The following is a 26,425-nucleotide window of genomic DNA, read 5'->3' on the forward strand; positions in this document are numbered from 1 at the left end:
GGGTCATTAGATTAGCATCTAAATAGGAGTAAATGGGTTTATTATAGGACTACGAAAAGGCATACCTTATACATTACTTGGGGTTTTTTGAAAGGAAGATTAAGATACATTCCAGCGGCTTGTTGCTATGAAACTAAAAATAAACGGTCACTTAGTTATGAGGCAATTTGACAACGTATGCAGAACTAAATTTGTGTTTTTAAAAGTGACCAAAAAAAAAAACAAACAAACAGTATTACATAAACTTGGAAAATGGTGAATGTTACATTATTTCAACGCACATTTTTTTGTCCACATTGATAACTTCACTCAAATTAAGGAAAGAGAAGGAGACAAAAATAAAATAAGAGAAACTCTCAAATCAAATTGAATTTCTTTTTCTTATTTCTTATTTCTTAAGAAAAGATTACAAGACTTGCCTTTATACAGGCTCATTACAATACATGAATCTCATTCTTAAATAACTCATAAAGGTATCAAGCATTTCAAGGATATATATTCCTTGAATTTACAAAACATTGAAGTAGACGTAAAACGCGATAGGACATTCATGAATTTGATTTAATTACTAACATATACTACCTGTCACCCGTAACTTCTAGTTTGCCTTGTGCAAGATCACATGAACACCATACTGTGGCTGCTGGGTGATGACACCGAAAGGAGCATGCTTATAAGATGGAGAGAGCTCGAATGTGAATTGCTGAAGTATCATGGCGAGCGCCATTTTTGCCTCTATCATTGCGAAGTTTTGGCCAATGCATATACGAGGGCCCCCTCCGAATGGGAAAAAGGAGAGTCGATTGTTGGTGGCCTTGGACACTCCCTCAGCGAACCTCTCTGGCTTGAACTCCTCAGCATCCTCGCCCCATAGTTCTTTATCATGGTGGATGAGGAGAATCGGCAGTGAGAGCTGGACGCCAGGGGGTATGGTCAACTTCCCGAGTTTTGTTTCTTTGTGAACAATCCGTGACAGCTCAATCACCGGTGGGACTAGCCTCAGGACCTCATTCAAGATCATCGTGACCTGTTTGTGACAAATCCCTAGAATAAGTCATATGGTAGAGATGTGTGTATGATTGTGATGCTAGAGAAAGACTACTTCAATGAAATCATATCCACGAAGACAATGAAAGTGATTGTAATAATCCAGTAAAAATGGTTTGAGGCTGTTGTCCCAAAAATCAGGTGCTTTTCTTGAGGTGAAATCCAAGTTCTATCCAAGGGTGAGAAGAAAACGCTCCTACCAATTCATTGTCATGTTCATCTTCATAGGATAGCATTATCTTTAACCAAACGTTTCGTCTACAGAGGATCGCAAATGCCCATGTAGTAAGGATAGAATGATTATCATGCGTCATGTGATAAAAAATGCTCGTGAAGAACTATTCAGATTGGACGTATTATGAGTCCAAATCTCAACAAAGGAGGAAAAGAGCATTGAACTTACAATCTTGAGGTGGCTTAACCCATCAAGTTCAGGTTCTCTGTTTCCAAAGATTTGGAGGACCTCCTCTCTGGCTTGGGCTTGCCAATCAGAGTGCAAACTCAGCAAGACCATGGTCCAAACCAGCAAGACCGAAGTGGTCTCTTGTCCGGCGATGTAGAAAATCTTGCACTCCTCGACCACATCGTGAAGGCTCATCCCGACATTCTCTTTCATGTTTGACTCCAACAACAGCCCCAATAGATCATGGCCAGCAGCTTCCCCTGCCCTCATTTCTTTCTCTCTTCTGCGAATGAGGTCCATGAGCAGAGCCTCTACTTCCTTATCTATGTTCTTCATCCTCCTGTTCATCTTAGTAGGCACAAACCTGCGAGACAGTCAGATTTTTGGAATGTCAGGATCATAAGCCATAAGCTCATTTACATTCAATTAGCTTATGGATGATGAGAGATTTTACCTCCAGCCGGGGATGTAGACCGATCGAACAACTTTAAGCCCAAGCAGGGCTTGTTCCTCCTGAAGTTCGAAGATCCTTTTGCCTTCTACGAAGTTACTACCAAATGCAGTCCGAGAGATCACGTCGCGGGTCAGATTTTGAAGGTCGACCCACACATCGACCTCACATGATCTCTCTACGGATACCAAATTTTCCCATCTAGTAACCATTTCAGCGCAACTTGAATGAAAAGCGGGCAACATAAGCTGCAAGAATAGCAGACCAAATGCAAAGAAGGAGTTAAAACAAAAATCCTGAGGCATCAATCAATGTGTGTGGTTCAATTCATTTCACCCAGAGTGGAGCTTCATGTCACCTTCAACTTCTCCATGCGGAATGCCGGATTGATAATCTTCCGGTGCTGAGCCCATTTCTCGCCCTCGTGGGTCACGAGTCCGTCGGCAAGCAACTTCACCAGATTATTGGAGGTTTGCTTGGGATAGTCGTTTATCTTGGAGAAGATATTCTTTAGCTGTTCGGGATTCGTTATGCACACTTTTGGTGTTGGGCCTATCCACATGAACGAGTCTTTGCCTGCAATACAAAAAGTTAGTAGCTAAATGACATGGTCACACACGAAATTTACTAACATCTTGGGTCGCCAAAATTTGAAATGGGAGAGGATAAATTTCCAATAGAAAGGAACGTAAATACAGATGTTCTAAAACTCCATCGTCCAAAGGACGAAAACAAGTGTTAATGAGTAAGAAAATATAGTTGCCCCACACAGGGAAACTATGAAGAGGTGCACACCATAGGTTTGGAAGGATTGATGCAAGAAAGGCAAGAGACGAGGCTTGATGTCGTCCGAGACGGCGATGGGCTTGGACATGGCTTCCTTGAGCAACCGCGATCTCTCCTTCAGGTCTCCGTGTAGGAAGGTGTAGGGTTTGCCGGAGAGGCCTTGCTGTCTCAGGAGCCTCTCGAGCCTCTTCGGCCTCAGCCACACCCAGTTCACCGCCCTCCATGCCCATGCCGTCAGGACGACCAGAACCGTCGCTACTGCAATTGACTGGATTGAAAACTCCATCTTTTTTTTTTTACGGGAGTATCTGTGTGAGTGTGTGTGAGAGAAAGAGAGAGACTTCAATGGGATGATAGTTCGATAATGTTTGGGCAAAGGAGGAGTCGTGTTTATATAGCCTTCGCCCTTACAAAGCCGTGCGTGTGTTGGCCAAGAAGCCTGGTGACCGCGAACCCAAGTGGGAAAAGTAAAGGAAGAAAAAGAGAACGTGTCTTCATTGAATACGACTTGGATCTCGTTTAATATTTTGCTGATCGATCATGTCGAGTGCCCATACGTCTCTCCAAATGCATTCACACATTTAATTTTAGAGTAATTAATTAATTAATGGTGAAAAAGCCCGTGCATCCTAAATTGTAAGTTCTTCCCATATGAAGATCACTTAACCTCGGTATGACCTCGGATCTTACTTTGTCGCTTGTTACCCAAGATGCCTAGTAGAAGGTTGTCGACGATGAAGAATGTTCAATTGCCGCGCGCGGGTGAGAGACAACGTGCATTTTACGTTATATAAAATCAAAGAGCGTAAATCACGTGATTTTTTTACTCTTGGCTTCATTCAAATATTTTTTTTTTTTTGTATAAAGTAAAATCCGATCGAATGTCAAGAATTTTCTTCCACGCCCAAGAACAAAAAGTCGATTTAGTGGCAATTCAAAAATTATTGCTCCTCAGAAATGTCGAGTGAATCTATTTACACTATAAGGACTCCTTATCATTCAATTTGAATGCTTATAAATCCATATATATATATATATATATATATATACATATATATGTATATATTTGTGTGTGTATTTTTACCTTAGAATTTTTCTTCGATTTTGTTAACGATTAACAAGCTTTACCAGGGGTTTTAACATGTTTTTTCTTTTTTTCTTTTTTTTTTTTTTGAGACGGCCCACCAAATGGATATAAAACAGGGCGGCTGATGCATAATTTTGTCTTGTGGAGGGCAAGAGAGGTCTCATCGATTGAGTATCCAGAACGTAACTATCGTTCTCCTCCCCCCCGCTCCCCCACCCCCACCACCCCCCCCAAAAAAAACGTCATCGTCTACGTTTCATGTGCCATTTGATTAAGACAGTTAAAATGGATAAAAAAATAAAAAGATTGTGCGACATCATGATGGCTATTTCACCTTGGGACACGAATGCACAAATCAAATAAGTTAGAGGGTTAAATTTGCACAAAAGAACCAACAGAGGGAACAAAATGCAAAAGGCAACAGAACTTAGAGAACTAATCATGGCATTGATTCCATTTAGTGACGAGAGGATTCAAAGATGTGCTGCCCTACGCGCCTAATTTACAGCTTCGATTGTTTCACGAAAAATATAACGTGATTAAAAAATATTTTTCAAAAAGTAAATTTATAGGAAAATAATAATATTTTTTACGTTTGACTAAGACTTGAAAATGATGAAAATATTTTTCGTCGTTTGGTAAGGAAAATCTCATTTGATTGTTTGCTTCATCAATTAGTTGAAAATTGCTTATGTGGACTCGATTGTCTTAGGTGTCACAGCCAGCATTAAGGTAGATAATTTTTTCTAATATTTCTATAAAAATCTCCAATATTTTTAATTTTTAAATTTTTAATTATTCCTTTAAATATTTTAATTTTTATATTTTCTTTTCTTTTCTTTTTTTCCTCTTTTTTTTTCTTTTCTTTCTTCCTCTGCCGGTCACCGACCATAGGTGAGGCTTTAGGGAGGCCTCGCCTCACCAAATTTGGCGAGCTTCGACCTCGGCCGAGGCTAGCAATGCTCAGCCTTGCTCGAGCTCATAAATCTCGGGCGAGGCCGAGCCTCATCTCACTAGATCTAGCAAGTCTAGGCCTCTCCCGCTCAAGGCATGACAAAGGCTATTGGATTAACCGAACATGTATATGCAAGCTTGCCGACCTTGCTTGTCCCTCGCCTATAACCAATCGCCGGCCACGAAAGAAAAAAAATAAAAAGAAAAGAATATGTAAAAAGAAAAAAGAAAAGGAATGTGAATGAGTGGAGGGACGAAAGATGAATGAAAATGATTTTCTCTTTTTAAAAAAAGAGAAAATCAATTTCGATGTTTTCCCATGGATGAAAAATATTTTTTCTTGATTAGTTTATTTTTTTTGTGAACCAAATACCGAAAAATCAAAAATTAATCTTTTGAAAGTTATTTTTTGTGAAACAAATAGAGCCTACATACACAAGACCATTCATTAACCATAATTTAGATGGTAAAGTTCTTGGCCCAAAAGCTTTTTCAAAAAATCTATAGGAAATTTCAAGCGTCAGCCCCACTGCAATTCCACCAGGCCTAATGCCACACATTGATTCAAACTCAAGGTGACACAGTCACCATAAGTTTGAGGGTGGATGTTAGAGGTATTTCCTCTAATTTTCTTTATTTATTTTGATTATGCATATCTGATTTGATTTCCTTATATAATGATCTCATAAATTTGTAATTTTGCTCCTCATGTATTCGTTTATGTATATTGAGATATATTTTAAAAAAATTCCATAGTTCTCTTCTGCAAGTATTCTTCTCAACCAAACAGATTCTTCGACTTCAGTGAATTTTTTCTATGCCAGACTTCATTCAATTTGAATGTTTATAAATTCCAAATTTCTCTTCATCCTAAATTTTTTCTTCGATCCGGTGAAAGAGTGCTCAACTAAAAAATGGATATAAAACCCGAAATGCAGTGAGCATAGCGCTGAGGCATGATTTTTTGTCTTGTTGCGAGCGAAAGTATCCAGAACATAAATCGTCATCCTCTTACGTTTTATGTGCTACCCACAGGCATTACAGGGCACGTCATCCCACAAGCAGATTTCCCTTTCCTTCTCTTCAAGAATACATCCTAGTTTTACATCTCATCCTATAAGTGATGGCACGAAATGAAATAAGGAACGGAGTGAAATATACATCACAATTCTAGTTTTTGCATGAGAAAATAAATTCACTAATGTTGGGATTGGTGCACAATCACAACGAAGTAAAACGAGCGTGAAAGAGAAAATTGAGATACAAGATTTTATCCCGGTTTACCCTTAAACTAGTGTTACATCCAGCAGATAATTCCATCATAATTAGCACATCGTACCTCTCGTTATATTGCTCAGTTATAAGCAAAAAAGAGTATATATAGCAGTAACTATTTATAAGCCCAAGTCCAAATTACTAATAAAAAACTATGGACTTAAATCATAAAAATCATCTGGTGTCCAAGAGATGTGAGACCCCGTTGGGGTGGCTTCCTCAAACCCCCGCCCGCTCAACGTGGAGCGAGACTCACATGTTTTCCTGTCGCAATGGAATATGAACCACACCCCAACAACTAAATCTTCTTTACTATGAATTTCTTGGCCCTCAGTTAATAAAAGTAGGCAATCTTTCAAAACTAAGTCAAATATTTTGTGCTATTTATTGATATCGATCAAGTAAACATGATCGTTTAGCCTTAGCCATGGTTGTTTCTTTCATTTTTTAGTAGGCTTTATGGATTGACAAACATAATGCTTGTGGCTATTTATGTTGGGATTTGACACAAGGAAAAGCGTAAAAGCAATAAACAGAAAACGACACAAGGTTTATCTTAGTTTACCCTTAATATAGGACTACATCCAACAGAGGATTCCACTGTAATTAGTACTTCGCACATCTCGTTATATCACTCAATTACAATCAAAAAAGAGTATATACAACAGTAAATATTCATGAGCCAAAACCCAAACTACTAAAGAAAAAAATATGAGCATAAATAATAAAAGCCCTCTGGTATATGAACCAAAGGGACCGACGTACTTTCCTGTCATTAGAGAGCATGAACAATCTTCTCATAATGACATCATACTGGGATTTGGTGCAACTTTCCGTAACCATTCTTCACTGAGGTACCTTGAATGACCGACATCTCCCTGTCGGTTACCCTCTGCCATTCTTCTGGTAGCTAAGGACTCAGAATCCAGGGCAGCCTCATTATCTGTTTGTGATATTGGGTTGTTATTGCCAAACAACATTATTAGACTCTTGTTTCTTGCCATCATAATCCCCTCCAATCAACAAAATGCGTCCTACCAGAAGCGTCAAAAAGATGTTCCAATGAAAAGTCGACGAATTACCTTTTAGAATATGGATGAACCGATAAATCGATAAAGGTTGCAAAGTGTCCTTTGTTGATTGTGGACAAAAAAATAAATAACAAGGAATTTAAAAGAACAATATCTAGCCATTAAATTAAGGAAAGCAAATATAAAGGTAAATTTGTAGAAGAAGGTTGAGCTGTGATTAATCCGGGAAAAAAAGTACACTTGCGATATTTATAGCTCACAAGCCACGGTTACGCAGACAATTACATCAATTCAACCCCACTAATGGTTACATCTACTCCACCACTAATGGTCACTGGACGATTACACCAACTTCAATACCTTGACGGTTATCAACACCACTAAATTGACTATGTGCAAAATCCATACAAAGAATTTCAATGACCATGATTTTAAAATTAAAATAATGTTAGGACTACAAAGTAACGCGCATTAGTCTCTCTTAAGTTTATTCTTCGCAATGGAATATTTCAGTAGCACTTTGTCACCTCATCTCTAATTGATTGAGGGGATTGTCACATTTGGGCACGAACTTGAGTGCACTATCGTGTGCATCATTACATCCCCTTAGGCTGCGCTTAGTTGTCTAGAGTTTTAGCCATGATAGGATTGGATATGATATGATATGAAATCAAGGGATTTTGTCATGTCTTATCCATTGTTTGGTAAATCACAATAAAAAAACCGGATATGCTCATAACTTGTCATGTTCATTATATGGTATTTACACCTATCAATGTAATTTAACTTAAAAATGTACAAACGGATATTATAAAAATGTCTCATAATTCACTGCCAATTCTAGTAAGAGAGAAAATATGATCATTCACTTTGCAACGCCAAAAAGTTTTGTCTTTATCGCTACTTTCGCCAAACTTCAACATGAACCACAAAGCTGTGAAGAAGAATAAGTTTTGACTCTCTTTGTACTTTCATAAACTTTTAACGTGAACCAAAAACCTACCAAAAAGAAGAACTTTCGACTCCCTGGTCATTTTCATAGAGTTCTAACGTGAATTAAAAAACTACAAAGGAGTGTTGAAACTTTAACACGAACCAAAGATACAAAGGAGAAATAGATGGAGATTTCTATTTTTTTTTTTTTTAATTTCATTGCCCCACATTCTTCGAGAACTATTTTCATTTTCAAGTTCAAATTTTGTTCATTTAAAATATGGGTTCTTCTACTTCATTTTTTTACTTAATTTTTATTTTTATATCTCTTTTTTATTATTTTTATTTTGTTCCAACATTTCTTAATAATTTTTTATTAAATAATAAACTATACTACCATACCTAAAATATGTAATGATGTAATATAGATATGAAGTGTGTGTGTGTGTGTGCGCGCGCGTGCGCACAAAATATATATTATAAAGCAGAAAAAAACTAAAATTCATAAATGCATATATGAATAAATAAAAAAATTAAATTTAAATTTTTTTAATTTAGAATTCAAAAATAATTCATATTTAATAATAATTTTAATTTTATTATTTAAGAAGTTTGTTATTCGAGATAAAATAGCTATTATACCATGAACATACGAAATCATATTCATATTTATCCCACCTCCCCCATGAGGTAATTTTATCCATCCTATATCTCATTTTGTCCTGTCTTGGGCAGGAACCAAATATAGGATATGATAAAATTTTATCATATCCTGATTTTTATCATGACTGCCATACGCAGCCTTAAGACCCAATTTAACGTTATTCTCTTCATTTATATATCTTGAGAAAAGAAAACATATGTTGAAATTGAAGGAAACATCATCAAATTCCTATTATATCCTAACATCAAATCCACAATTTTCATTTGTGGAAATTAATTTGAGACTTTAGTTGACGATTTTTTTTTCCTTTTTCTTTTTCTTTTTTTGGTAAGCTTTAGTTGCAGATGCACTTAGAGTAAAAGACACGCTAGTTGAGGGCATGTTTGATAACTGGTCTATTTCTTTGTTTTTCTGTTCTTTTGTTCTTCGAAACAATTAAGGAACAAAATTATGTTTGTGCACGACAATTAATTTTTCCATTCCTTAGAATAGATTATTGGCCGGGGAATATATTTAGAACAAAAACAATAAGTAAAGAAATCTACTTTTTTGTTCCCACGAAAAAAAAAAAGAGAAATAGGGTTTTCTTTTTCTTTTTCTTTTTCTTTTTCTTTTTCCTCTCCTTCTTCCTCTAGCCGATTGTCGAGCCGGCAAGGTCAACCTCGCTCTCCCTAGATGGGGTTGACCTCACCATGGTTGGGCAAGGCCCGACCTCACCCATCAAAGACGAGCTTTGGCCTTGCTAGTGGTCAATGGGGGCGAGCCTCGTCGACTCGACCTCGCCTCTAGACAGTTGCTAATCCATCGATTGGATGGAAGTAGAATGAGAAGAAAAAAAAGAATAAAATTAAAAAAAAAAAGCTAAACTATAATATTTTTGAAAAAAATTAAAACATTACTGAAAATATCAAGCATTTCAAGGATCTTGAATTCACAAAACATTGAACTTGACATAAAAACATGAACATTCTAGATGCATTCATGTAGGGCATTCACAAATTTAGTTTAATTACTAACATTCGCTACATGTCACCCCGATTTGTACTTTGTAGTTTGCCTGGTGCAAGATGACCTGAACACCATACTGTGGCTACTAGGTAATGACACTGAAAGGAGCATGCGCATAAGACGGAGAGAGCTAGAATGTGAATTGATGAAGTATCAGGGCGAGCACCATCTTGGCCTCTATCATTGTGAAGTTTTGGCCGATGCATATATGAGGCCCCATCCGAATGGGAAAAAGAAGGCTTGGTTCTTGGTGGCCTTGGACACTCCCTTAGTGATCCTCTTTGGCTTGAACTCCACAGCATCCTCACCCCACAGTTCTTTGTCATGGTGGATGAGGAGAGTTGGTATTGAGAGCTTGACTCCAAAAGGTATGGCCAACTTCCCGAGTTCTGTTTCTTTGTAAACCGTCCGTGGCAGCTCATTCACTAGTGGGACTAGCCTCAACACCTCATTCAAAATCATTGTGATATGATCGCGACAAACCCCTAGAATAAGTCAAATGGTAGAGATGTGTGTCTATGATTATGATGCCAAAGAAAGACTACTACCATGAAGAGAATGAAATTGATTGTATCCCTAGAATAAGTCATATGGTAGAGACGTGTGTCTATGATTATGGTGCCAAAGAAAGACAATGAAATTGATTGTAGTGGTTTGAAGCTACATTCTGAAAAATCAGGTTCTTTTCTTGAAGGGGAATCCAAGTTCTATCCAAAGGCGAGAAGAGAACGCTCCTGTCAATTCATTCTCGTGCTCATCTTCGTAGGATATACCAGCATTTTTCACCAAACGTTTTGTCTATGAAGGATCGCAGAAGCACATCTCATAAGAATAGAATGATTATCATGTGTCATGTGATTAAAAAAAAAATACTCGCGTAGCGATTATGAGTCTCACTGTTAGCAAAAGAGGAAAAAACGACCATTGAACTTACAATTTTGAGGTAGCTTAACCCATCATGTTCAGGTTTCTGCTTCCAAAGATTTGGGAGAAATTTTCATATAAGGACCTAAAGTGCACTTATTTTCTCAAATAAAGACCTAAAGTGGACTTTATTTTGAATAAGAGCATGAAGTACTCAAATTGTTTCAAATAATGGCCTAATTGAAGGGCATTTTTGTCCTTTAACTTTTTAATTTTTTTTTTTTTTTTGGTAAGGACTTTTTAATTTTTTTCTGTTTTCCTTTTTTTAATTTTATTTTATTTTTTCCTTTTTCTTTTCCCTCCCCTCCACTCCCTCTTCCCTTCCCCAAGCCACCGTCGGCCTCCAAGCAAGTCTGAGCTACCAGCCCAAGCGAGGGCAAGGGTTGCCCTTGTCGGCATCAAGCCGGGTTAATGGGCTATTGAGGCTAACTCATGCGCGTCGTCGCCCACTACCATCGCCATAGCATCGTCTGTCGGGACATCAAGCCCAACAACATACTTTTTGACTCCTGGGGGTAGCTGAGGCTTGCAGGCCTCCACTCCACTCCCTCTTCCCTTCGCCAAATCGCAGAGGGAATGTCACCTCTCTCTCTCTCTCTCTCTCGTTCTTGCAGCCATTTGCCGGCCGTGGCTTAGTGACCGGCAATCATAGAAATTTTATGCTATTATTTCTCGTTATCAAACTCATGTCTCTGCTTAGAAACTCATCAAAGGAATAAAAATAAAAATAAAAATCTATTTCTGGCCAAAAAGAGAGCCCGAAAAGTGAATGGTTATCATTCGCGCCCTAATCTGTCGTAACCAATAATGAGGTCCCATCTCAAGTTATTGCACATATGCTTTGTAGAATGGAGAAAATGTGGATTTTACATTATATAAAATCGAAAAGTGTAGGCCGCATGATTTTAAAAGGAGAGGTAATAAGTCACTCTGAACAGACTCTTCGACGTCGTTCAATTTGAATGTTTCTAAATTCTAGTTTTTTGCTTCCATCTTGCTCAAGTTAACAAGCTTTCTCACGGGTGTTAAGCAAAATCTTTTTATGAGATGGCCCACCAAATGGATATAAAACACGAACTGCAGTGACATCAGCGCTGACGCATGATTTTTTGTCTTGCGGCGAGCATCGAGTTAGATTAGCCGCAACATTGACCACCGTCCACCCAACCAAAACGTCATCATTTACGTTGCATGTGCTATCTGATTAAGTCGTACAAATGATGCACACTAGCACACCCCCAAGACAATAACTTCGTAAATGGCAAAAAGACATTATGAGTGTCAATATTTACATACAACACTCACTTTAATATCAATTTTTTTTATCACTTAAATGCGAATTTTTTTTAAAAACGATCATTTTAGTGCCAACTCCGGTAAGTTTCGTTGGAAATCTGACGTGGAATCCACGTGGCTCGCCGGAACTTCCAAGTCAGCAATAAAATAAGTCAAAAGTTAAAAAAAATAAAAAATAAGCTAAATAATGAAAAAAGAAAGACTATGTGTTGCAGCAGCTACTAGACATGGCCATATGGAACTGTGGGCCCGGAACCGGCCCATTGACCGGGCCCACGGTTCCAACTCGAAACCCGAACCGGCCCTCAAGGGCCGGTTCCAACCCGGTTTTTTTTTTTTTATTTTAAAAGAGGCTTGAGGGAAAAGAGCCATTGGGCATAGGAACCGGCGGTTCCAAACCCGAGCTCGGAACGGCCGATTCCATGGAACCGGCCACATCTAGCAACTACGGCTTGGAAGCCCTTGCTGCCCCCCACCACCATCGCCGACAATGGCCGGTGAGGGGTGGGGGATGGCCAAGGGGGGTTGGCAAGCCCCGGTGACCCTCGCCGAGGCCTCACCCGGATCCGGTCGGGCCTCACCGTGGTTTGCAAGGCTAGCTACGGCCGGGCCTCATTGGGGCTTGGCGACCCACCTTGCCAAACATTATCAGCTATGATGGGGCGGCAATGACGAGGGCTATGAGCCCTTGCCGCTACAACTTCTACTTCCATTTTTTTAGGCTATTTTTTAAAATTTTAATTTTAAAAAAATTAACTATTTTTAAGTCAAACAGTCCACGTGGGTTGTTTTTAAAAAAAAATTACATGTAATATTAAAATATAATAAAAAAATGTCAAGTGTACTATTTGGCAAGAATTGGCATTTAAGTTATCGTTTTTTGCCAGAATTGACACTTAGGTGATCGTTTTTTCTCCGATTTGGCACTTAAGTGATCCAAAAAAATATTGTTATCAAAGTAAGCATCGTACACAAATATTGGCATTATATGTTCCCTTTTTCCCTTCATAAATTAAGTTTCAAGTAGCAAAAATATCTAAAACTACAAATTTCCCTCTTTCTTATCCTATAAGTGATGGCATGGTACGAGAAGGAAATGAAATGAGTAACATATGGTACGTATAGTAATGTTTATGTTCTTAAGAACTATATCCGAGTGTTGACACCTAAATTTTGATTACATTGTTCAATCATTAATTTTGCATAAAAAAATCAAGGATTAACTGTGCTCCCTACCAAAATAATTAAATCATTTTTCATATTAATTTTTAACATTCATGCATTGCGCTTACATTTTTGTCGGACTAGCGGCGGATGAATTGAAAGTGATGGTTCTGAGCCCAATTTAGTCGATTGGACTAAGCCCGCGCGAATGGAAATTCAGCCAAAACCCATGAATATTAGTAGGGTCGAAAATTGCATGCCAATCATAGAAATAAATATTCAGTTTCCTTAAGTGGAGTTTTTCAAGTATGGAAGTTGTCTTGTCTTTTGGAAGGTAATATTCAATCATAGATATTCCGCTAATCATATTGTAGAGTAATCTAATCAATCAAGGATTGCAAACTTCCATAAATAACTTAACCATATTGGAAGTTGCCAAACGTGGGTCTTTAGAATCCGAAAATAGATTATCACAGAATCTAAACGAACTTTAGAAGCAAACTCAAAAAATAGAAGCAACCTCTCAAGTCTGAACAAAATAGGACACCGAATATGAGCTCATTAAAGTCCCCATTGATGCTTGCACATAAGTCTTCTTCAAAGGCAATAGCTGAATCTTTTGAAGTAGTATTCCACTCAATCTGAATAATATGATTCAACTCCTTCAGAAGCAAATATACGATGACTTAATCTTGAGTCCGAACACCAATTTGGATCAATAGAAGTTTCTCCATTCATGTGTCACACCTGTGATAAAACACTTAGAACATTTATGAGATTCTATAAAATATGGAATAGTGTTGTCAAAATCAAAATATTCAGAAGAAGGTTTTCTCAACAATCTCTCCCTTTTTTTATGACAAAACTTCCACAACAAATTTAGATTTTTGAACAATTTTGAATAAGGATTGGGCACAAGAAATATCTCACGATATTAACCAGTTAAGGTTTGAGATACTGTCATAAGAATAAAATGGATTCATTTTCAACTTGAATTCGAATAGTATGAATCTGAATAATATACGGCATGCTATAAGAAGAGATTAGAAGAATATCATCATGTCGCTTTGCATCAACTAGTACACACGGATACTTACTGCATTTACACTCCTCTGGTCCCTGCTTATTCAGCTATAAATAGAGGCAACTTCTCTCCCTTTTCGTCATCAACATATCAATATGCAAAGATAAAATATCAAACCATAGGTATATTATTATAAGATCAACTTAACTATGAGGTCATAAAAAGGTCGTGATAAGAGGTCCACAAAACTTGTCAAACAACACCAAGCCGGAGTCTGATTCAAAAACATCAAAAAGATAAACCAAACACCAGAGATATAAAACTACAAAGAGAAGCAAATTTAGATAGAGGGCGGTGGGTTTGGATTGTTTGAGGGTAGGTCAGAAATACCATCTGGGTCTTGTCCGTCCTCCCTTGGAAGATCTCCTGAGTGGTCTTGATTTGCATCACTTGGACCCACACCTGCAGTGTTGAAGTTTCTCTCGCCAAAGACTCAGGAAAATCACGAATTCCTCTTTCATCACGGACGAGGGTGTATGTATCCAGGCTTGATATTGCAATGCAAAAGTATCAAGAAAAAATCCACGTCCACATCCTATCCTACAACTGATTGCATTCAACGAGTACCATTCCTTCTAATTCCCCCGGTTTGATGGAGGAATCAAGCACCCACATCCTTTTGCAAGAACAACCAAAGGAAGTGAAATCTCATCCCGAAGATAGATTTCATTCAGATTGATAACTTCCAAGCACGTTATCAATCTAAATAAACTTAAGATTTAGAAATGACATTGCACATTAGGTCAAAGTTCACGGACCTTTGTGTTGTTATCCCCTTTAATCAAGAATAATTTTTTACTGATTCGTTGAAGAATTGTATGAACGAGTTGTGGGTTCTGTTCCTCCATAGGTACCTAAAGATTTAAAAAATTGTCTCTAATCTTCTTTATCCACAACTTGGATCTCATGGAAATCCTTGCCTGTGTCCCCAAGCCGCAAACCCCAGACGTGATTATAAGACTTAATATGCTATCATCACTCATTATCACAAACTCACAGAACTCAACTCGAAACCTCACTGAAAAGAGCAAGATATTCCAATCTGTTGCTTCTAGATGATGCAGCAATTATGATGCATGTGGATTTCCCCTTCTTATGATGCTTGCAATTACGACCATTTTGCGATTGACCTAACTTTTTCTAGGATTAGCCACTCTCATAGGACCAAGTCCTCCCGAATCACATAGCACCACCCGATGAAGAGGGGTACGGGGAAATCCACAAGCCCGATTTATGCCCTATCACTAGTACGTTGTTACTCCACACCGAGGATTACCAGCGAAGGAAGATCAGGGTCTAGTAACAGCAATCCATTCTCGTAAGAGGCCTCAAAGTTTATTGGCGAAAAGAGTAGGACATGCCATACAAATCTCATTCCGATATCATGCGGGCTTGAAGAAGAATTGCCCTATTACTTCTTTACTAAGGGTTTCCCGAGTTAGTCCAATGCTACATCCATTTGTCGTTCAATCGGCGGTAATGATCGAATGTTAGAAAATAACTTGAAGCTAAGACAAGGTGGTATGGGCGGTGGTGCGAGTCTAAAATACTGTCTTGTATTGAATATTTTACGCATCACAGTACTGTTTGCTTTTAAAAACAGCTTTTCAAAACTCAAATTTATTTATTTTTAATTTTTTTGCCTCGATGCACTAGTTTAAAGGCAGAGCATTCCAAAAATCTGCCAGTGTACGTGTGCTTTGGACCAAGCAGTTGAAGAAAGGTCTCTCTTGCACAAATAAAGATGTCGGGTCTTTTCTTTTCCTTTGTGGAGAAATCTGGTTCAATTTATGTAGCCTCCGCTGTACGTTTCCATCAGAAGAAGGGGTCAATAAAATGCCATCTTTACTGGTCATTGGCCAGATCAGCATCTGAATAGAAATTAATAGATTTATTATATCATTAGGAAAAGGCATACCTTATCTTCTTCTAAGGTTTTTCTAATAGGAAGATTCGGATACACCGAGCCGCTTGCTATCACGAAACTAAAAATAACTGATGACTTACAAAAACTATTATTCTAGTACGCATAAACTTGAAAAATGGTGTATGACTTCATTATTCTAATGCACGTTTTTGTCTACACTACATGTCACCACGATTTGTAATTTTTTAGTTTGCCTTGTGCAAGATGACCCGAACACCGTGCTGTGGCTGGAGGGTGATGACATCGGAAGGAGCATGCACATAAGATGGAGAGAGCTCGAATTTGAATTGCTGGAGTATCATAGCAAGCGCCATCTTCGCCTCTATCATTGCGAAGTTCTGGCCGATGCATATACGGGAGCCCCATCCGAATGGGAAAAAGGAGAGTTGGTTCTTGGTGGCCTTGGACACTCCCTCAGCAAACCTCTCCGGCTTAAACTCCTCAGCATCCTCGCCCCACAGTTCTTTATCATGGTGGATGAGGAGAGTCGGAATTGCGAGCTGGACTCCAGAGGGTATGGTCAGCTTCCCGAGTTTTGTTTCCCTGTGAACCTTGCGTGGGAGAATCATAAACGGAGGATATAACCTCATAACCTCATTCAAGATCATTGTGACCTAATCGCAACAAATCCACAAATGTTAGCATAGGATAAAGATTAGTATGTAGGATCATCTATGTGTGATTATGCCCGAGAAAGACTACAATGAAAACAGCATCCACAAAGAGAACGGAAAAGATATGTTACTTTCATCCAATGAAAAAGGTTCAAGGATCATCAGAACTCTTCAGATTGGACCTATTATAAGTACCACTCTCAATAAAAGAGGAAAAGAGCATTGAACTTACAATCTTGAGATGGCTTAACCCGTCATGGTCAGGTTTTCTACTTCCAAAGATTTGGAGGACCTCCTCCCTAGCTCGCGCTTGCCAATCCGAGTGCACGCTCAACAGGACCATGGTCCAAACCAGCAAGACCGAAGTCGTCTCTTGTCCGGCGAAGTAGAAAAGCTTGCACTCCCCGATCACGTCGTGAAGGCTCATCTTGACATTCTCTTTCGCGTTTGACTCCAGTAACAACCCCAGCATATCATCGCCGGAAGCTTCCCCTGCCCTCATTGCTTTCTCTTTTTTGCGGATGATGTCCGTGAGCAGAGCATTCACTTCCTTATCTATCTTCTTCATCCTTCTATTCATCTTAGTTGGCACAAACCTACGAAATATGGAATCAAATAGTTGGATTTCTTGTAATGTCATGATTGTCAGCCAGAAACTCATTTAGACTCAATTAGCTTATGGATGATGAAAGATGTTACCTCCAGCCGGGGATGTTGACCGATCGCATGACTTTGAGCACAAGCAGGGTTTGTTCCTCCTGAAGTTCGAAGATCCTTTTGCCTTCTTCAAAGCTACTGCCAAATGCTGTTCGAGAGATCACCTCTCGAGTCAAATGTTGAAGGTCGACCCATGCGTCGACCTCACACGACCTCTCTGCTGATACCAATTTTTCCCATCTACCAACTATTTCAGTGCAACTTGAATAAAAAGCGGGCAACATAAGCTGCAAAGAACAACAAACCAATACAAAGAAGGAATTAAGAGAAACATCCAGAGGCATCAATGTGTGTGGTTCAATTCATTTGACCAGAATATAGTTTCCATGTACCTTCAACTTCTCTATGTGGAATGCTGGATTGATGATCCTCCGGTGCCGTGCCCATTTCTCGCCCTCGTGGTTCGCAAGTCCATCGGCGAGCAACTTCACCAGCGGATTGAAGTCTAGCCTTTGATAGTCATCTATCTTGGAGAAGATCTCCTTTATTTGTTCCAGGTTCGTTATGTTCACTCTCGGTGTTGGGCCTAGCCACATGAACGAGTCTTTGCCTGCAATGCACACAGCAAAATAAGAGCCCCATTGCCAAATGAATTACATTCTCAGATGGCTTTTTATGACGACAGTCAATCAATGTCAAAAACATTCTGTTAATCTCATTCACAAATGGCCTCGTTTGTAGAGATAGAACTTTCTACACTTGTGAGTAGTCTCGACTCCAGACATGTATTGGCACGTGCATTTGACTTGTTCACATGATTGCGAAGGATCCCGAATGTGTGCACATCAAAATAAGCAATCATTTAAAAGACTTGAGATGTATTAATATCTTTCATCGCCAAAATTCAAAATGGGAAAGCACCAACTTCCAATAGAAAGGTCAGTAAATTCGAATGTTCTTGAAACTCCCATCGGAAACAACACCGGCCAAAACTCGAAAACCAAGTGAAGATGTGCATACCATGGGTTTGGTAGGATTGATGCAAGTAAGGCAAGAGGCGAGGCTTGATGTCGTCGGAGACGGCGATGGGCTTGGACATGGCTTCCTTGAGCAACCGCGAGTTCTCCTTGAGGTCTCCAAGCAGGAAGGTGTAGGGTTCACCGGACAAGCCTTGCTGTCTCAAGAGCCTCTCGAGCCTCTTCGGCCTCAGCCACACCCAGTTCACCGCCCTCCACACCAACGTCGTCAGGACGACCAGAACCGTCGCTACTGCAATTGACTGGATTGATACCTCCATATTTTCTTCTTTCTGTGTTTCTATGTCTATATGTCAGTCTCTGTCTGCGTCTGTTTGTTGCGTGCGTATGAGAGAGAGAGAGGAGAGAGAGAGAGATGTGTTGATGGCTTGATAATGTTGGGCAAGGTGTTGTGTTTATATAGGCACAGCCCATCCATAGCCATGTGTGTTGGCCAAGAAACTTCTTGACCGTGACCAGAATTTTGGGAAATAGAAAAGGAACCAACAAGAAGAGGATGCCCAAAAATAAAGAGAAGAAAAAACTACTCACTGCTCAAGATGCGAGGATGAGCATGGCATCCGTATTGAATCGAATACGTGCGTTCCATCTGAATCCCATAAAATCTTGCAGTAACATATCCAGTTTGGGACGTGTACAGCAAATAATTTCTCAAAAGCCATGGAATCTCACTATTTTGCTAGCAAGACATGTGATTGTCGGTTTAATCATGTCGGTTTTCGTGATGTAGTATTGCCATGATAGCTATTTCAACATGGGATATGAATACACAAATCAAATAGGTGTTTTTTTATAAATTTGCACAAAAGAACTAACAAGGGGTCAAAATTGCAAAAGCAATGGAAATGAATTGTTTGCATTTAGCGACGATCGGAAAGAATACGTGCTCCCCCCACACCCCAAGTCCAAATACACAGAACCATTCATAAAGCATAGTTTTTTTTTTTTTTTTTTTTTTTTTTGTCTTTTTTGGTCGAACATTAAGCGTAGTTTAGATGGTCGAATTCTTTGCCCAAATCATTCATTAAACAAACGTCCCCTTAAAATGTCATCATGTACGTACAAGACGGTTGAGAGAAAAGAAAAGACCGTCCAACCTCGTAAGAATCTGCAAGACCGCACGTGTTGGCATTTTGTTAAGGATGGTCCGGGCCCACAAGCCGGAAAGGCACGACCTGTGGTTTGAAGTTTTGACCCAAAAAGGGCCACACAAAAAAAAAAAACACGTGGTTCGACAACAAATCTTTGTCTTGCAGAAGAATGCCTTTCCAATTGGCTTTGATTGCCATTACTTGGTAAGCAAGGTGTTCTAGATTCCTGGATGGCCAGATTTGACTCATCCACGTGGCCACGACTTCAACTACACTCCCCAAAAAAAAATTCCATAAAAAATTATGAAAAAAACTTTAAATATATTATATTTATGTCAATTTAGCCATAAATCTTTTGATAATTTACTAATATAGTTCATCCAATCAATTTTAAATGGAAATAATCGATATTAACGCAGGACTTCCTACGTGGCATGACCGGCACCATAACGGCCGGCACCGACGTGGATAATTTTATTTTATCTTTTTGAATTATTTTTTCTTTTCTTTTTTATTTTCTTCTCTTTTCCTTCTTTTCTTTTTTCTTTTTTCACCGTGGTTGGCGAGGGTCGCCAGATTTTAAGCCCATGTCCTCGAATCTCAGTAAATTTCCAAAATTCATATGGTTTTTAATCGGACTGTCCCTAGCCATTATAGATTCTCTAAGAACAATTGTTATATAAACATAGACCGGTTTCATGACGCTAGCAATCCGGGCAACAACCGTTTACTGGATGGACTATATGGCCTTTGCTGGGAAAGTACCAAAAAATTTCTAAACATATTGTATTGGTATCAATTCAGTCATAAATCTTTTAATTGAATCAATTTAGTCATAAATCTTTTTGCATTGGTACCAATTTAATATATCTAGCTAATTTAGGCCGAAAATTGCCGACATGGACGTTGTTCATCTGCGTGGCACCACCAACGTTGACTTCCATTTTTTTATAATATGCAAAAAATTTGTTAAATTTTTTGTTATTTTTTTGTGCTTACTTTTTTTGTTCTTCCCCTGTTTGTGGCCCGCCGGCCACCAGCACTAGCCACCAAGAAGGGCAAGCCCTCGCCGGCCACAAGCGGGGGTGGGCCTTGCTAGGCTAACCGGTAGCACCCGAGAGGCCCCCTTGCCGGATTTGGCGAGGCCGATCCTTGCCCCGGCTTAGGCGAGGATGTCACTCCCCGATCCCCGGGCACGCAATATCTCTACCAATATATCTCGGGTCATTAAGGACGACATCTTAGGTACGCCATCAACCCATACACTTTAACTACGCAAGCGAAAATGATAAACTCCCAAACAATAACCAATAAGCAAGGATAGGAAAGCAGGATACACAACCAACAACTCAGTAGTAGAAAACATTCATTTCATTAGCGGATACTCATTAACCCTACAAAGCTACTACACTATACAACCCCATATTTCGGGGTGGCTCCATAAGACAAGCAAAGAGATAGGTGGATCGAGTTAGGGTTAAAGTCATATCTACTACAAAAGAGGGGCTACAACACCCTCGTCCTCCCCACGTCTCCCCAAAATATCTCTACTACAATAGCCCATCAGAAACACTCGGGCGAAGGCATGTAATTCAGGTCGTCGGGGTCTGACTCAAGCTTAGGGTCCTCAACCTCCCCGTCGGGAGTATCGATGTCCATTGGGTCCCGCACGAGGCTCGTAGAGACCGCGCTAAGTGGTCCCTCAAACCCGCGGATTGGTCCGTAGAGAGCATCACCCTCACTCACGAACTAAGCTTTGAAGCGATGGGGCACTAAGTGCTCCAGCCCCTCCTCCACCCATCCGGTCGTCACGTGTTGCTCCAAGACCCGATCGTGTCCGGAACCAGGATAGTAATCGATATCAAATGACCGGTCGATAGGGATTTCGAATCGAACACGATGGTCCTCCATTACCTTGGTCCTCAAAAAGAGTCAACGATAACGGAGTGAGAAATAAATCTCGGTAAATCAACGTCTAAGCCCGGCTAGAGCGTTGATTCGCTTAGAGTGGCCTAAACATACAACACGGATCAACAACATATCAATAGTGGGTGGTCTGCACCATGCTCTAGCTATCACAGGAAAAGGCACGCCTTGGTTCACACGTAATGCAACACTAAACACGACTCAACAATCACATCAACCAAGGCAAACAACTAGAACACCCAAACAACTTGCATGCACGTAATACCACACGTGTTCCGGTTATTAGAGGTCATTCGGCCTGGCACACTAGACAATTGGTGCCTACATACTAGATAGTTGGTGCATAGCACACTAAACGATTGGTGCTCTTCTGGCCGGGTCGGCACCTCAATGTTCCATTCCTTTGGCAACGGCAACTGTTAAGACGTGTGATTTCAATCAACATGGCACGGCATAAGAGGCATTCCTATAAGGAGCATCGGTCCGTCACAAGCTATGACCGATATCCAATCAACCCGACAACACGGATTGACGTGCATCCGACAAGTCGTGTGATTCTTATCGACACGGCACGAGTTTGTCGGGGAAATCATCATATGACCACACTAGGCAACCAGCCAATTCTTATCTTTCGTATTTAGTCGATACTCACACGGTCGTGCTTAACGACTCGGCCTAAGGCCATTAACTCTTATACGTACGTACGTACGTACATACATACATACATACATACCCATAACACTCGGCGATCAAACAATAACACTCAATAGCCACTCGGTAGTAATAATTAATTAATTAATAATTAACTATCTCGATTGTAATTATTAGTCCGATTACACATAGTCAAGCCTATATTACCCAATCGGTCCGACAATCCATCGTCCACTCGGCTCTAGCCAATCACTCGCTCGCGATCGAACAATCACAATCAATCACCAATTAGCCACAGTCCACCCAACTAACCAAACTAACCTATTTAATTGTGGTCATTTAACCTAATCCGAATCACTAACTAAAATTGACCACAATTAACTACCTAAATCACAATTTACATGAATAATCTATCCCTAAACGCAATTAACGTCATAACCAAGGTTTAGGGGTTAACTTACTAAAGCGGTCCGAGACGACGATGACACAGGTGGCGCCGGCGACGATGACACAAGTGGCGGGGGTGACAATGATAGCCCACAGCGACACTAGGGCTCGACCGAGGCGGTGTCGAGTTCTCGGGGTCTCGAGATGGCAGCGGCTCGAGAAGGGGACAGTGGCACAAGGTGGACGACGGTGGAGGCTCGAGGGTGGTTGAGGGTCATCGGGGTAAGTTAGCGACTAAAGGGTAGCGACGACCGAGGACAACGCGAGGTGGTGGATGGCCGGCGCGAGAACAGCAAGGGGAAGGGAAGTCGAGGGTGCCGAGAGGGAGAACGACGGGCAGTCGGGTAGCCGGGGCATCCGGCGATCGCATACGATCAACGACAACCGGCCGCGACGATTGGAGGCCGCAAGTGGTGGCATAGGGCAAGAGATTGAGATGGAGGGATAGAGGTCGCGGGATGGAGGATGAGGGAGGATGGCGATGGTGAAGAGAAGCGGAGCTCGCGACTTGCCCGGACATGGGCAATGCCGTGCAAGGGCCGCACCGATGAGCTAGGGCGAACCTCACTGACCACAATGAAAAAGAAAAAGAAAAGAAGGAAGAGAGAAAAAAGGACCACAAAAAAAATGAAAAAAAAATATTAAATGCTTTGGTAGATATTGAAAAATTAAAAAAAAAAATGTCAATGCCGATTGCACCATGTATGACGGCCGACGTCCATATCAACGATTTCTAATCAGAATTGACCATATGGACCATAGTAGAAAATTATTAATCGACTTAGAACTAAATTCGTCAAATTAACAGGTTCAAGATTGAATTAGAACAAATACAATCGATATAGAATTTTTTTTATGTAATTATCCCAATAATGCACCCTTGAACATTCACAGAACCATAACTTCATGATTAAGTTTCATGCAGCAACAATACCTAGAAGAGCAAATTTCCATTTTTTTCCTTTCAAGAAAAAATCCACGTCCACATCCTATCCTACAATTGATTGCATTCAACGAGTACCATTCCTTCCAATTCCCCTGGTTTGATGGAGGAATGAAGCACCCACATCCTTTTGCAAGAACAACCAAAGGAAGTGAAATCTCATCCAAAAGATCAATTTCATTCAGATTGATAACTTCCAAGCACGTTATCAATCTAAATAAACTTAAAGTATAAAGACGACATTACACATTAGGCCAAAGTTCATAAACCTTTGTATTGTTATCCCCTTTAATCAAGAATTATTTTTGATCGAAACTAAAATGGTATCACTATTTGTCATTGAAGAAATGTGTGAACGAGTTGAGGGTTCTGTTCCTCCATAGGTACGTAAAGATTTAATGAACCAAAATTGTCTCTAACCTTCTTTATCCACAACTTGGATCTCGTGGCAATCCTTGCCTGTGTCCCCAAGCCGCAAACCCTAGACGTGATTATAAGACTTAATATTCTACCATCACTCATTATCACAAGCTCACAGAACTGAACTCGAAAGCTAACTGAAAAGAGCAAGATATTACAATCTGTTGCTTCTAGATGATGTAGCAATTATGATGCATGTAGCTTTGCCCTTCTTATGATGCTTGCAATTACGACCAAGCCCCCCCGAATCACATAGCACCACCCGATGAAGTGGGGGACGGGGAAATCCACAAGCCCGATTTATGCCCTATCACTAGTTGTTTCTCCACACCGAGGATTACCGGCGAAGGAAGATGAGGGTCTAGTAACAGCAATCCATTCTCGTAAGAGGCCTCAAAGTTTGTTGGCGAAAAGAGTAGGACATGCCATACAAATCTCGTTACTTCTTTACTAAGGGTTTCCCGAGTTAGTCCAATGCTACATCCATTTGTCGTTCAATCGGCGGTAATGAACGAATGTTAGAAAACAAATTGAAGTTAAGACAAGGTGGTATGGGCGGTGGTGCGAGTCTAAAATACTGTCTTGTATTGAATATTTTACGCATCACAGCACTGTTTGCTTTTAATAACAGCTCTTCAAAACTCAAATTAAAATTTTTTTTTTCTTGCCTCGTTGCACTAGTTTAAAGGCAGAGCATTCCAAAACTCTGCCAGTGTACGTGTGCTTTGGACCAAGTAGTTGAAGAAAGGTCGCTTGCACAAATAAAGATATTGGGGTCTTTTCTTTTCATTTGCGGAGAAATCTGGTTCAATTTATGTAGCCTCCGGTGTCCGTTTCCATCAGAAGAAGGGGTCAACAAAATGCCATCTTTACTGGCCATTGGCCAGATCAGCATCTGAATAGAAATTAATGGATTTATTACATCATTAGGAATAGGCATACCTTATCTTCTTCTAGGGTTTTTCTAATAGGAAGCTGCTTGCTATAACGAAACTAAAAATAATTGATGGACTTTATTATTCTAATGCATGTTTTTGTCTACACTTGTTGACGCCTAAATTTTGACTAATCTATTTTTTGCATAAAAATTATAAAAAAATCATCTCACATATTTATTTTTAGCGTACATTGCATTGGCATATAATTGGGCAAGCAGAACACTTAATTTAGCATGCGTCTAGACTAGGCACGGGATGGAAAAATACACCGAGAAGATTTGAAACTTTAGGGACTGTATTGCAAATACTTAAAACAGTATGTGCAAATACTTGAAACTCGGGGACGCATTGCAAATACCAAAAGAAGATGGAGAAAGGAAGATGGTGAAGAGAAGATAATGAAAGAAAGGTGGTGAAGAGAAGATAATGAAAGAAAGGTGGTGAAGAGAAGATAAAGAAGAGAAGATAATGAAAGGAAGATGGTGAAGGGAAGATGAAGAAGAGAAGATGAATATGAAGAAGGGAAGATGAAAATGGAAGGTGAAGAAATGAAGATGAAGAAGAGAAGATGAAAATGGAAGGTGAAGAAGTGAAGATGAAGAATGAATGATGGAGAACTTTGCCTATAAAGAGGAGTAGAATTGAGAGAGAAGGGGGGAGAGTGAAGAGAATTGAGAGAGTTTTAGAGTGGAAGAGAATTGAGAGAATTTGTGAGACAAATTCTTTAGAGAGGAAAAAGAGAGTTCTTGAGAAAAATCGTAAGAGAAAATTTGAGAGTGAAGAAAGAGTTTTAGTCGAGCATCATCTTCGACGAGTCCCGGCACGTACTTCGCCTCTCGCCATCCAACAACGCCACCGCTTGCCTTTTTCGACGATAGCCACGTTCTTCCAACTCCGAGATCTTGAAGGAAGCCATAACGTGTACGTGAGTAAGATTTTGTGTAATAGAAGGTAACCCTTTCCATCTCGATCTACAAAAATGTAATCGTTTGGTGTGAACATTTGTTTGTTTATTTTAGACATGTCACGTGTCCCAAAATTTAGCATTATTACATGTTAATTTATTTTTGTAAATACTCGTGATTGGCTGCGTTTTTTTCTTTCTAAATCACCCATGGTGTATATCGTACAAAGTTCAATGTTTTACATCCCCATAAAAAGAAGAAAAATCAAAAATTGCATCTTTGAATTTCAAGTAAAATCCATCAAAATTGCCAAATCAATTATTTTTCATGAAAATGGTACCGAAAGGGCGTTAGAGTAATCTAGCGTAACCAAATCCCCAATTCAAAATCTCGGTTCGCGGAAATAAGATAGTTTTCTCCGTTATTTTATTTAGGTTTCTAATCAACCTACCGAAATGATTAGTGGCGACTCAAATTCAAAACACATTGCATGTTAATTATTTGAACCTTAAGTTGCGATTTGGTATGGACTTGGGAGAGTCCGAGTTAGGTTAGTTAATTAATTAACCGATAATCCATTAGCCCGAAAATTAACTTGTTTATTTTTTTTTTAAGGTCGCGACTGACTTGGCGACTTGGGGATCCAAAGAGGACTTAGGCCGGATAATTTCATGAAAAGAAATCACTTGATTTGGTAAACTTTGGTTGAATTCTCATTCTTAGGTGTTAAATGTTTTTGCGATTGGGAGTTATAAGGGGAGG

The 26,425-nt window shown here is 39.7% G+C and overlaps 2 protein-coding genes across 3 annotated transcripts; both read right to left on the minus strand.

The window, feature by feature from the left end:
* Nucleotides 1–196: 196 nt before the first annotated feature.
* LOC115756463 (cytochrome P450 72A397-like) lies at nt 197–18,714 on the minus strand. Of its 2 annotated transcripts, XR_007197646.1 has the most exons (6): nt 18,326–18,714; nt 17,698–17,915; nt 17,348–17,592; nt 16,881–17,244; nt 16,135–16,648; nt 197–226 (listed from the first exon to the last, which is right to left on the minus strand). XR_007197646.1 is itself a non-coding variant. In XM_030696260.2 (5 exons), the coding sequence occupies exons 1-5, from the start codon at nt 18,600–18,602 to the stop codon at nt 16,220–16,222; spliced, it is 1,533 nt and encodes a 510-aa protein (XP_030552120.1). In that variant the 5' UTR covers nt 18,603–18,714; the 3' UTR covers nt 15,977–16,219. The 2 variants fall into 2 exon arrangements, 1 of the variants encoding a protein (XP_030552120.1); XM_030696260.2 differs by lacking the exon at nt 197–226 and having other exon boundaries at nt 15,977–16,648.
* Nucleotides 598–3,029, minus strand: LOC115756465 (cytochrome P450 72A397-like). The gene is made up of 5 exons (XM_030696261.2): nt 2,697–3,029; nt 2,260–2,477; nt 1,905–2,149; nt 1,451–1,814; nt 598–1,027 (listed from the first exon to the last, which is right to left on the minus strand). The coding sequence occupies exons 1-5, from the start codon at nt 2,971–2,973 to the stop codon at nt 599–601; spliced, it is 1,533 nt and encodes a 510-aa protein (XP_030552121.2). The 5' UTR covers nt 2,974–3,029; the 3' UTR covers nt 598.
* Nucleotides 18,715–26,425: the final 7,711 nt, after the last annotated feature.

Source organism: Rhodamnia argentea, chromosome 2, assembly GCF_020921035.1.
Source record: "Rhodamnia argentea isolate NSW1041297 chromosome 2, ASM2092103v1, whole genome shotgun sequence".
NCBI classification, from domain to species: Eukaryota; Viridiplantae; Streptophyta; class Magnoliopsida; order Myrtales; family Myrtaceae; genus Rhodamnia; species Rhodamnia argentea.